The sequence below is a fragment of the Vicugna pacos genome, chromosome 8 (assembly GCF_048564905.1).
Source record: "Vicugna pacos chromosome 8, VicPac4, whole genome shotgun sequence".
NCBI lineage: Eukaryota > Metazoa > Chordata > Mammalia > Artiodactyla > Camelidae > Vicugna > Vicugna pacos.
Genome location: NC_132994.1, coordinates 48,943,319 through 48,956,047, shown reverse-complemented (window position 1 = coordinate 48,956,047; position 12,729 = coordinate 48,943,319). Strand labels below are relative to the sequence as shown.

Genomic DNA, 12,729 nt, shown 5'->3' with positions numbered 1-12,729 from the left:
AACCGCCAAGTAACCTAGTGGCTGGCTATTTTGTGCCAGTCTTGGAGGGCATGTCCTCTCACTACTGAGTAGTCATGGAAGTAGAGAAAGTCTTAATTTCACTAAGGCTCAGTTTCCATATAAAATGTGGAGTGGTCAATAGTAATTAGCAGATAGGGATATTTCAAAGCATTAGATGTGAAAATGCATGTAAAATCATTAGCATAATGCCTTGTCAATAAGTTCTTAATTGATTTTTCCTCCTCCACTTCCTCTCTTCTTCATCCTCCTTTTTTTCCTACCCTCTTCTCCTCTTCTTTTTCATGTCACATTACAGCAATCCAGAGAAGTGAAAAATCACTTCCCCAGGGAGAACTAAGGCTTTGAAAAATGGTGGAATTTATTTTAGGGGTGGGAACCAGGGAAAAGATACATTGTGACATCTCCTTCTTCTGATGTTGAGTTTCTCAGGTATCTTTGTATTGATTTCCACACATATATGTGCGTGCGTACGCCTGCAAGTGTGTGCATGTGCACATGCGTGTATGTGGCACACTGCTCAATCTTTTTTTTTAATTCCACAAAGGGGGACATTTACATACTGTGCTGAACTATTTCTTTTTACTAATAGTAAATAGCATAGTTCTCTATCTAATAGTATATGTTCTCCCTAAGGTTACACCGAGTACTTCTTGAATGGAAGTATTCATCAGGTCCCTATTAATGGGCAGTTACAGTGTTTCCAGATTTCTTCTTTATAGATAACACTGAGTACCTACTAGGAGATCAATGGAGGTGGAGGTCAGAGTCGGGGTTCTGATGATAGACTGTTTCCCATTTGCCAGCTGAGTTATTTTGAGGAGAGAATTCAAGTTTTAGTGCCATTTTAGTTCATTAACTCTTAGGTTGTTGAGAGAATGCAAATTACCTAGCAGAATGCCTGGGACAGTAAATACTCAGCCCGATAAATGTCAGTAGCAGTAGTACCAGGTACCAATGATAAGGCTCATAATGTGTCCTGTCTAGCCATCCGAGTACATCTATAGGTTAAATTCCTGCAAGGACAATTTCTAGGCAAGGAATAAGTTAAATTTTAATTTTAATTAACTTGAAAAATTTCCCTCCAAAAATGCCATGTCAGACTACTCTCCTTCCAATTGCTATGATGAAACCTGTTTTCCCATGGCCTCACCGACACTTCATTATCAACACTTTCAATTCAGTTTCTGGACATAGTAAGCATTCAAGCATTTGCTGAGCAAATGAATGAACACTTTAGTAAGTTAAAAAGAGTATTTTCATTGTTTCAATTAATATTTCCTTAATTATAAATGTAATAATAATCTGTATATGGTTATAAGTCATATTTTTTCCTGAGAAGTGCCTGTTTCAAACTTTGCTCATTTTTAACAGTTTTTTAATATATATTTTTTCTTATTGCTACAGAAGATCTCTAAGGGCATTATCTCCTTGTCTCATTTGTTGCAAATAGCTTCCCCAGTCTATGGATTTTTGATTTAGGATGTGGTATTCTTTCTATATTAATAGAGAGTTTTACAACCTTATTCTGGGGAATATGTGGTCACAAATATTTCATTAGGTATTACAAGGAGTTTTACATCTTTAAGACAATGCACAAAGATTCTTAAAAGTCTTGTTGTAAAAATATATTGCAAGAAATAGTCAAGATTTCTACTACCAGTATAGCTAGAGGGAAACACAGAGAAATATAAATTTATTCTCACATTATTTAGAACTCGTATTGCTGACAGTATGTATAAACATAAGCTAATGCAGGTAAACACTGATGCTTGAGGAGCAGTCCTTCTCACACTCCATGTGGTGAGGACCCTCTGCCCTGGCTGCTTTTAAAGGCCCTGGGCCTGCACAGCTTTCATCTATAGCCTTAGAAGACATGGGTAGTACCTACTCACAAAGAGCCATGTTACATTCTGTCATCAGCAGTTCGCTATTTCACAGAATGCTCAAGGCACGTGAAACTGTTAACACAGGCTTAGCCATGGAATACATATTCTTTGCACTTTGAAGATACAATCTGCCTCAACTAAGCTAGACTGATGAAAATTCAAATTAAACTCTAATGAATTTGAAGGCAGTTATTCATTTCATAGAGGGATTTGTCATGTTACAGGATTTTTCCACATGCTAAGGTGACTGGAATACAATTCAACTTGGAAAAGAAAATTTTCATATAAGCTTTTAAGAATGTATGCATTGTCAAAAACACAATATTTATACAAGGTTTTATGGTTAAGACACCATCTTTCATTTGTGGATTTAAAAAATACATATTTTTTTTCAAGTTGGAAATATAACTTCCCATCTTTCCCACAAAGAAAGATAAAATTGTTTTATAATCCACTATTTTAAAACATGTATATAGCAGCAAGTGGAAATCTCCTTTTATGTTGCTTTTTCCATCCCTGTTGCTAAGTCTGATGTATCCTTTCTGTGTCCTTGTTTAAACACATATGCACAAGTGGAGAATGGTAACGATGTTACAGATCTACCTAATAGTACATCATTATAACTATGTGATAGAATGTTGGAGTCTACAGGAGGAATCCCTACCCTCAAATGCTTTTCCCACTTGTGAGTGCTGATATTCCACAGCAGAAAAGAAATTAATTAAATTTAAGGACATTTGAGAAGAAATATTCATGGTGTCGTTTAACTGAAATTCACTCTTAGGAATGAATGTCTGCTCTTATTGGGAGAAGCTGTGGAAACCCTGAGGGATGATCAGGAATGGTGTTGGGGTAGATGGAGAAAACAAAAGCTGGGCTTCTGATACCCTCCTTACAACAGTGGGTAGTGGTGGCCATTCCTTCAGATACATCTCAGTAGCAATGAGTGATTTCTCAACCATAATATCCTCGCAAGCACACAGATACAAATAAAAAAGCAATAAAGGTAAGTGCAGAAAATGAAAGGACTCAAGACTTCTATAGTATATGCAAAATCAAACTGAAAAGAAAATGTATTTTATGGTTGGGGAATATTTTATGATTAAAATCTGCTATGATTCAGTAATTTTAAGGACCTGTCATGACTGATACATGATACATGATAAATATATTTTATTCAATAAATATATAAAGTTGATAACAGTGCAAAATGTCTACCACACCTGTTCTGGAGGCCATATTATACCTACTGAACTGAAAAACGTAGTTAGGACTGACTCACTAAAATACTGATACTTGAATTCAATTGAATCGGACTTCATAGCTAGTTTGGATTTAGAATTCAGCCCAAGTACTTGTTTTTAGGTCTCATCTTGTCCTGAGCAGATCTCCAGAAATATGGCTTTCTCTAGCATCTCTGTCACTATGTTGAGACAGTTGCCAATATTAGGCTATAAAGTCACCTGCTACCTTTCTTGGGCATTTCCCTTTGGGAAAAACTGGACACATGGGTTGTCTTCAAAAGCAATAATATTAACGTATAAATGAGTATTTGTTGGCACATGTTTGCATAGCCAGTTGTTTTGTTATTTTTCATTACTGGCTTTTTTCTTGGTTGTCACTGTCCAGTAATTACTATAGCACAGTAATATGCTAATGATTGTCACTGATACTGTTTCTAATATTAGCATTTTATACTGTTATTAATGTGAAACCATACTTCAAGATATCAATGCTTATCATTAAAATAAATATTCTTTCTTCACAAATTTGATTTCTTGCATTCTCCGCTACCTTTTACTCTCCTATTCGTCCCAGCTACTGCCCCGAAACACTACCATTTAATAAGTATAGTGAATGAAACAGAGTCCTTTTTTTCCAGATAATAAACTGACTCTAACCTGTAGGGTATCATCTCACCCCTCTGTTTTTCCTCCATTTATTAGATGATGGTATTCAAAAGCTATTTACTAGGAGAGGGACTACAAAGGGAGCAGGCAGAGGATCTGGAGCTAGACTGGTTTCAGAACCATTTTATAAACATACATGTTTAGGAGGCTAATCTCAATATCCGGTAGGATTTGCTGAATGTTTATTTATGTTTCTCTCTCTAGATATGATCTTATAAGCTTCAGATTCACCATGATGACAGTAAGTGTATACTATGATTTTACCTATTTCTCATAATCTTCACACAGTGGTAGATTCATGGGTGTTTGATAAGTATTTGTCAAAGTGAAAAAAAAAAACTTGAAAACTCTAAAATAGGAGGGTAAAAGAGCTTACCAGCGACTGCCTTCGGTTAAACATATAAACTGAAAACAGGTGCCACCTAAAATTAGCACATGTGTATATCACCTGTGTCCCAGAAAAGGAAGTATTCTGCATGTTATTGGCTTCTCTTCTCAGGAACATACCTTCACATTCAGTTTTGGTCAGGAAAGTGCCTGCTTGCCAAGGTTTCTGATGGAATCCAGGACAGCACTGATCGCAGCTATCACCGCACGTGTTATGCTCACATTCACAGCGGGATTTCTAGTCAAAAAATGGGGGGAAAGTGTACTTTCAGTATCCTTTGGAACCATAAATGAGAGGTTTTCCCTGAAAGGTAGAATGAAGAGAAAACATCGGGACTATGTACCAAAATATAAAACTCCTGTCAATCTAGGAGGAAAGAGGTGCTAGCCTGGGGAGTGGGTATATTTGATCAACATAAGCTTAGAGAAGGGGGTCCAGGCTGGTTCTGCAATCACCAGGCTCTGACACAGAAGACAGAAGAGGTCCAAAGGGGGTGGTCTTGAAAACTGAAATCCCCTCCTCTGTGATTCCTGAGATCTACAGGTTTTGAGAGTTGGATGCATCTACTTTAAGGTTTCCTTAAAAGTATCATTAACATTTGGCGTAGGAAGAGGGGAAAGAGTAGATTCCTAGGCATGAGATGGGGGCCATGGATGTAACAGAAATCTAATACCCTAAGCCTGAATCTTCTATCTGTGTGTGTTTTGAGGACAGTCTTAATTCACTACATGGAACTGGCCTTTCGAGGCCATCATGTGGGCTCTCAAAGTTTGGGAAATATTGCTTATCAGAACGCATGATTGATGGTGCTCGTGCCCTGCAGAAAGCAGCACCACCATCTTGCCCAGAAAAATCTGCCAGGGATTTGACTATTCCCTAGGAAGTAACACAAGGATGCACTGGTCAGAAAACTAGCTTTGAGAGAAATACCATTTGTATTACAGTTTTAGTAGGGAAAAAAAAAAAACTTTACATAGGTAGCTACATTGTTCACTGATCTTACTACTCAATATATTTCTTCCATACACTATACAGTAGATGATTTTGTATCTCACAAGTTTGTTTATGACTGAGTAAAACAGATGCTCATTCATCTTCTTTTTTTATATTATGTTCACTTAATACATTGTCATTAATGAAAAATTCAACCCAAAACCACTCCAGTGTTTTCTGAACTGGTGGTTTCAACTCTCTCTTGAATATTCTCTTCCACCCAACTCTTTATAGCCCCTGTCCCAGCTCAGCCTCCTGTTCCATAGTCACTTATATTTACTTCCATGCACATTTTTCATTTGTTTGCATTAATTTTTCTGATGAAAACTCTTAAAAGAAATGGTCAGGTTGATGGATGGCAGGTATTCTCTAAAGCTAAATCATATAGCAGGCTGTCATAGCTAGAGAGGTTTCAGACTAGATAGACCCGTTTGAAGCCTTTTTGGAAAAAAAAAAATCTAATCTGTTTTCCAATACTGTGATGGCTGCCTTCAAAGTCTATCATCCTAACTGCCAGCTCTATTTCACCCTGGCATGGCTTTCTGTTACACTGTCTAAGTGGGGACCTGACACCCATTCACAGCGTCCGTGTCAGCAAAGCTTCTCATGAACCATTTTATAGTTCAGAGCTTCATTTTGCCTAAGTATCCTATAAATATACATACATTTGTCACTGGATCAAGTGGACAAGCCCTGGCATGACCATAGCAGATGCACATCCCTCCAACAGAAATATCCTTGATCGAGTAGTAATACTGCAAAAAGCAATCCAGAGAGAAATCCTGTTAGGACCACTGCAAGGTGAAAGTACAAAAGGGAACATTCAGTTAAAAACTTGGCTTTCTGCTTGTATCCTTAGTGTGAAGCACTGCAGAAAAACTGAAGGCTCACAAGGATATCAAGTAACTCCTTACATTGCAATCACAGCCCAAGGACAGAATGCCTCTAATTTATGTTAGGTGGACATTTTAGAAACTTCTTTCTCACAGACAGTACAAAGTCTGTGCTGGAGTACTTATTATTGAAAGCAAGTTGTTACAGGGTCGGGGGTAAGGAGAGCAAGGACAATAATTCTTTATAAAAGTTGTTTCATGGAGTTTCTTGAAAGAAAGCCTCTTTAATTGTCATTAGAGGAACTTTAGTATTCGTGAAGCATATGCACTGTTTTACTTGATGGATTTGGAAAGAATCAACAAATTTAGGGGAACTTGTGCTCATAACAACACATTTCTTAACCATATGAAGAGGGAAATAAAAACTAATTAACTACAAGATTGATTTAATATAATGTAAAGAGTAAACTAGATGTGCCAGATGCTTATTTTTCATTATTATGTTAAAATATCCATGCAATTACTTTCCTATCTGAGTTAACATAGGGCTATGTTTCTAATTACTCTCAACTATCTGGTGAGTTTGAAAAGATTATTTGTAATTACAAAACTGGACTATTTTTAAATTTCAATTAATTTGTATATAACATTTTATAGTTGTGCAAATATTTTACATTATCTTTTGGAATCCAAATAACCATCTCAATGGAAGATAGCTCTATTATTCCAATTACTTACACTAAAAAAACAAAACAACAACAACAATAAAAAAAATTAGCAAAAATAAGTAGATGGACACAAATCTGAATTCCCTGACTACAAATTCCCTTTTTCCATTTACTTCTTTCTTTTCTTTTCGTATGTTTTTGTTATTTACATATAGTCTCTTTTATAATATTTTTGTTACTTTATCTTACTTGATATACTTAGACCTCACACTAATGTAACTTGCTAGGAAGTTTAGGTAACATAAAAGTGTGCTTTTCACTAACTTCATCACCTAATAATACAGATACAAATAGGGATAATAGTTCAGAAAGCTGATACAGTAGTTTTTCAGATGCTTTTACAATTGGGAAATTTGTTTTAAATACAAATGTGTAATGCTTCATTTATGAGTCACAAAGTGGAGCTAAAATTCAATATCTTATTTTTATATATTTAAATTTACATGTAGTGTTTACTGAACTTGAATACTTTCAAAAATCATATTTATATGTTGAATTTCACTGCACTATTTTGAAGGCTCATGTACAATGAAGTTATAAATAATAGATGTGCATCCCAACCCCGTCTCTGGCTTCTGCAAAAGATGAAAAAAAGAATACATTTATTTTCATTGATTTTTTTCTTTGATAGATATACTGTCAAGAAAGATTAAATTTCACTTCAAAATTATTTGGTCTTCCTTGGTGTATATTTTTAAGCCATGCCAACATTATAATTAAAAGTTATTTTTTAACAAGTGAAGAATCTAGATTTGCTGTAAAATAATGACTACTTTTGCATAAGACAATTTACAATACACTGAAACATTTATGTCAAGGTCAAATTATTTCAGTTTTGGAAAATACAGAGCACTAAAACATCTAACATGTGTTGCATGGGGATAATTAAACAAAAGTTATTTTGTAATGATGGAGAGGTTAGGTGTGAGTAGGTTAAGTAATGAGAAGAGAAAATGTGTGAGGGGTACTCAGGAATTGTGAAAAGCGCTGTCCTTCAATATTCAGCCTGCAGGTCAGCAATTTGACAATTGGTGGCAATGGTCTAACCTTAGTAGGGTCATTCTAGAACAGTGTTTTGTCTCATAATCTCAGTTCCTCCCCACAATCCTCTTTTCACCTCCTCCCCTAGTCATACAGGCAGATATTCTGTTAGCATATTTGCTTTATGGATTTATAGCTGAACTGACTCTCCTGGTAATGATGTCTTGGCTGCGTAGCAGTACATAAGGGAGATGACATAAACCAGTGACGGGTGCGGCACGGCTAGGAGGAAGCACGATTATCACTCACAGCACCCTGGGCTGATCGTCTATGTCATAATCTCTCAAATCCCTGTTTAACATTGGAAAACAACACCTCCGTTAGCTTCTGCTATCAAGGATCTGTCGAAAGGAAGCTATAACTTTTTCTCTGATATTCAGTTCATAAAGTAAAATAAAATAGTATATAGAATCACCTTTTTTCTTACAGCAGGGCTTTTTTGAACTATGCCTTATGATTCATTAATGAAGCATAAAACAAAATGATTTGATTAGACAAATTGGTCCACAAACCAGTGACATCAATACCACCTGGGAATTTAGATCTGCAGTTTCTCAACTTTGTCCTAGACCTACTGAATCTGAATTTGCATTTCCACAACATCACCAGCTGATTCTACTTTCATTAAAGTTTAAGACATATTGTGATGTGATGTGATGTGATATGATGTGTGCGTGTGTATGTGTGTGTACTGAGTTCATGATATAAAATGTATTTTGGAGTGTGGGTTGCAACCATAAATGTTTCAAAGACCATGCACTTCCTGTAGCAACTTCCCAAACCCAATTATAATAGTAGCACAGATCACTCAAAGTATCAAAAAATGAATTTAGTGCTCAAAAATAAGATTATGAACTAGGCATTATGATCTTCATTTTATCAAAGAGGAAATTAGAGTTTTGAAATGTTAAAAAGTTAGATAAATGTTTCACATCTAATAAATAGCAGAGCTGGGATTTAAGCAAAGGAAAGTCTCTGGAATTTTAAAGTCTTTGATAAAAATCACTCCTATAAATCACTGAAAAATACCTTTTAAAACTATTTAACAGATAATTAAAATGAAAAGTGCAAGATCATTCACAGGCTCCAATATGATTCATCATAACTTACTCTTCGTGTGACAATGGGGTCAATTTCTCTCGGGTCTTTGTGAGCAAACATCATCAAATCGGCATTCAAGGTGCGGATCCTCTGAAGTCTCAGGCGAATATAGCGAGCGGAGGTAAACTCGAGCAGTTCAGGAGAAGGATCATCAGCACTCGGTCTCCCATTGATCAGAGAGATGTGAATCTACGCAGTGCGGGAAATAATTTAAGAATTAAGGGTACCAAAAATTAAATACCTGATTTTGTTTGATTTTTCTTAGAAAAATAAAGTTAAGCTCCCCTTCATCCAGTGAGTCAGGCAGATACAGGCAAGTAAGTACTTTACTGGAATAGAGGAGAGTAGCTGAGGAATTTTATGAATGTTTTAATACATTTTATTGTTTATATTTTAGACATGCTCTATACACTGCAATTCCCCATATTTCTCTGTTCCAAGGCATTGCATCTACTTGACCTTCCAAGGATTACCATAAATTCTTAAATCAATCTTTCTTTTCTGAAAATTATTGTCCCCTAAAAGTATTTAAGACTCTGGTATATCATGGGAAACCAGAAAACTTGGTTTTAAAAAGTTACAAAATATCAGACAAAAGCAAGAAACCATCAGGAATTTTAGATACTTGAAAGTATCTAAATATATAGGTTTAAAATATAGAGAGCAAAAATTGACACATTACAAGAAAAACTACACAAATCTCTAATCACAGTGAGAAATTTCAATACGTTGTGGGGTTTTGTTGTTGTTGTTGTTGTTTTTATAGTAATTTATAGATCAAGAAGGCAAAAATTTACCAAGGCTATAACACATTCTATGAAAAATCAACTCTACGGAAATACATTAAAACCTAAGATGGAATGGTAAATTTTTCAGGAAAATAATTTAGCACAATTGACATCAGAATAAATCAAAGCTAATCATATCATTTCCCATGTAAAAAATGGGAAAATGGTCAAGGACCTACCCTCTTAAGGTGCATGATACCCACATGCTCTCACAGGGATTTCATGAGAGCAGAGATTTCTAATGAGGGATAAACCATTAAATAAAATAAGAAGTACTTCTATCACAGACAAAGGAATTATTTTTCTAATGCCTGAAGAACTCCTATAAATCAAGAAAAAAATACCAACAAAACACAAAAACAGACAAAAGATATAAGAGGACTATTCGAAGAAAGGAAAATAAAATGGCTGTTAAACTTTCAAGATAGAGAACGTCACTCATAAGAGAACTGTTCATTAAAACCACTCTAAAAATCCTTTTTCCATTTTTTCAAGTTGTCAGAACCCCAAAATATTGATAATACTCCCCAATGGCAAGATTGAGAGGGTACAGGAATTCTCATACACTTAGGACAGGCATTGAGTGTCAAGTGGCTCAGACCCTTCTGAAGGTGAATTTAGCGATAACTATCAAAATTACAAATGCATAGAATTTTTTACTTAGAAATTCTGCTTCTGGGAAATTATCCACCGATGTTACATATATCATTAATTAATATGTATTAGTGATATATAAAAATATATAATTCCTACAGCATTTTTCTTGTAATAGCAAAAGACTGGAAACAATCTAACGTTCATCAGTATATGACTGGTTAAATAAATTATATATCTATATGGTGAATTATGTGTGCCATAAAAAAGAATGAGGAAACTCAATATACTGATAGGAAGAAGTACTTTCACTATTTTGTACTTTGCGAATGCAGCTTTACCTATGCAATAAGTTAAATCAAATTAAATTTGTTGAAGAAATTGGAATTGGGTGGTAGGTTTTTGACTGAACACATCCACGCACATACAAGCACGTATACACACGCACAGGAGGCTAGGGAGTTAGGAATAAAAGAAAGGAGTCCTGTACTGGGCTGGAAGCTATGCAGGAACATGACAGTCTATAAGTGCACTGGAAACTGTGACTTGAGGTCACCCACTGGAATTTTCATCCACTTTTGCAAGATGATATATCATGTGTGTTAATTGTGCTTTTTGACAGGAGAGGCAATATGTGTTTCCATTCCTAACATCCTGCATTTAGATAATCACCAAGCGCATTTTACAAACTGACTGCCAATAAACTACTGAGTCACTAGAGAAATAAATATAGCAAATTCCGAGATGAGAAACTAATTCTGATGTCACAAAGAATTGATTCAAAATGCTTCATGATAAAAATATGAAATTTCCCAGCTAATCGAGTCTTCCTTGGATACTTAGTAGAATAAATTCACTTAATCAACACTTGAGGATGAAAAAATACAAGGTCTCCTAAAACACTGAATCTCAAAATACTATCTCCCGTCAAATCAGAATATTCTAAAAGAGTAAAGTAGATGTATATTCTATAGTTATGGCATCTAGCAGTTGAGCAAGAAATGTGTTTAAAATCAAGTTTTCTCTATTACTTAAGAAGGTTTCAATTAAATGTTTAAAAATTAATTCATAGCTGCATGAAGCAATTAAAATTAATTCCCCTTAGAGATTAATTTGGGCATCCCAAAATCATCAGTGCCCTGAATTCATGCTTAAATTTCAGTTTTATCAAGCTCTTCCTTGACTGCTCCTAAAAATGCTATTCAAAAAGAGAAAATGACTCCATGTCTAGGATTCAAGTTTCTGAAAATCATTAAGGTTTGTCTGGAGTCAATGTTCTGTGAACTGTATTTGTGCTATACACGGAATCAGTAAGTGTCTCACAAAAACATACTGGAACTTTAAAAAAAATGGTGTACACGTTCTCATTTAGGTTAATAAACCATATGATAGCTGCAGAAAGGATTCAGCAAAAGAGCCCTTCTCCTCACAGCTTTGGTATTTTCATCAAGCTACTCCGCCAAGAGATCTTGTGAGTATAGTTAGTCCCAAGTTGTTTCTGAGATAGAAAACCAGACAGCTGTTTGGACATGTTGTGTGCAGCTTACTTCCTCATTTTTCTTATTTCTTTTCTTCTTTTTTTTTTAACTCTCCTTCAAGATAAGTCATAATATTGGATAGGATATTTCCACTGGCACTTTGCTGTGTAATTCCAAATTCACTGGATAGTTTAGCATACTTCCTGATTTCCTGTGGAGTGACAACTGGAGGTTGTCTATCTTCAAAAAGAAGAAAAGTATCAGTCCTCAAGACCAGCACTGCCTTGCTGTGAGGCCGTGGGAAGTCTGGGGCAGTCTAGTGTCTTCTGAAATGATTTCCGTTACAGACATGTTGGTGGATATATGTTCATGCTGTCAAACGAATTTATTCCAAATGAAAATATCAGCCTGATTAACAGCCGTTTTTTTTTTTAGATTTTACAATTACACTCTTCTTTGAAATTAGTTTTCACAGATAAACAGGAAAAAAAAAAAAAACCTCATGAGATTGATCTCTTTTTATGACCAAATGACTAAACCAATATTACACTCTATCCATCCAAATAATTATTTTTTATTAGTGTAAGCATACTATATAAATCATCTTTCCCTTGTAGATAGAGAAGATCTTGATGCCTCTATGGCATTTTTACTTTGATGATAAGAATATAGTTTAAAGATGGTTTATACAGCAAATAATCAAATCTCTAGTACGGATAATGGTCCCTTCTTATTATGTTTTTCTATTTATATTGCTACATCTGCTTTAGATTACTGAAACAGCATACTCCTAATGCCCTCATAGCAATACAAGTTTATTGAGTGAATGGATGGATGGGAGGATGAAAGTAACTTAAGGATCATTAATAAGAATAAGAAACTTTGAAATCAGTAGTGGAAATGGAGTTGACAACTTGAATCGCTCTCAGAATATTTTAAAGTCCCCTTTGATTTATCAGTCTCTAAGT

General features: G+C 35.1%; 1 protein-coding gene across 1 annotated transcript in view; it reads right to left on the bottom strand.

Annotated features, from left to right (window-relative positions):
- The window catches only part of LAMA2 (laminin subunit alpha 2), a 518,385-nt gene that overhangs the window by 314,295 nt on the left and 191,361 nt on the right, over window positions 1-12,729 (bottom strand). Inside the window, exons 5-7 of the mRNA XM_072965855.1 lie at window positions 8,911-9,090; window positions 5,864-5,953; window positions 4,325-4,442 (exon numbers count right to left, since the gene is read on the bottom strand). Coding sequence (XP_072821956.1) covers window positions 4,325-4,442; window positions 5,864-5,953; window positions 8,911-9,090 — 388 coding nt within the window. The remainder of the gene's footprint in view (window positions 1-4,324; window positions 4,443-5,863; window positions 5,954-8,910; window positions 9,091-12,729) is intronic.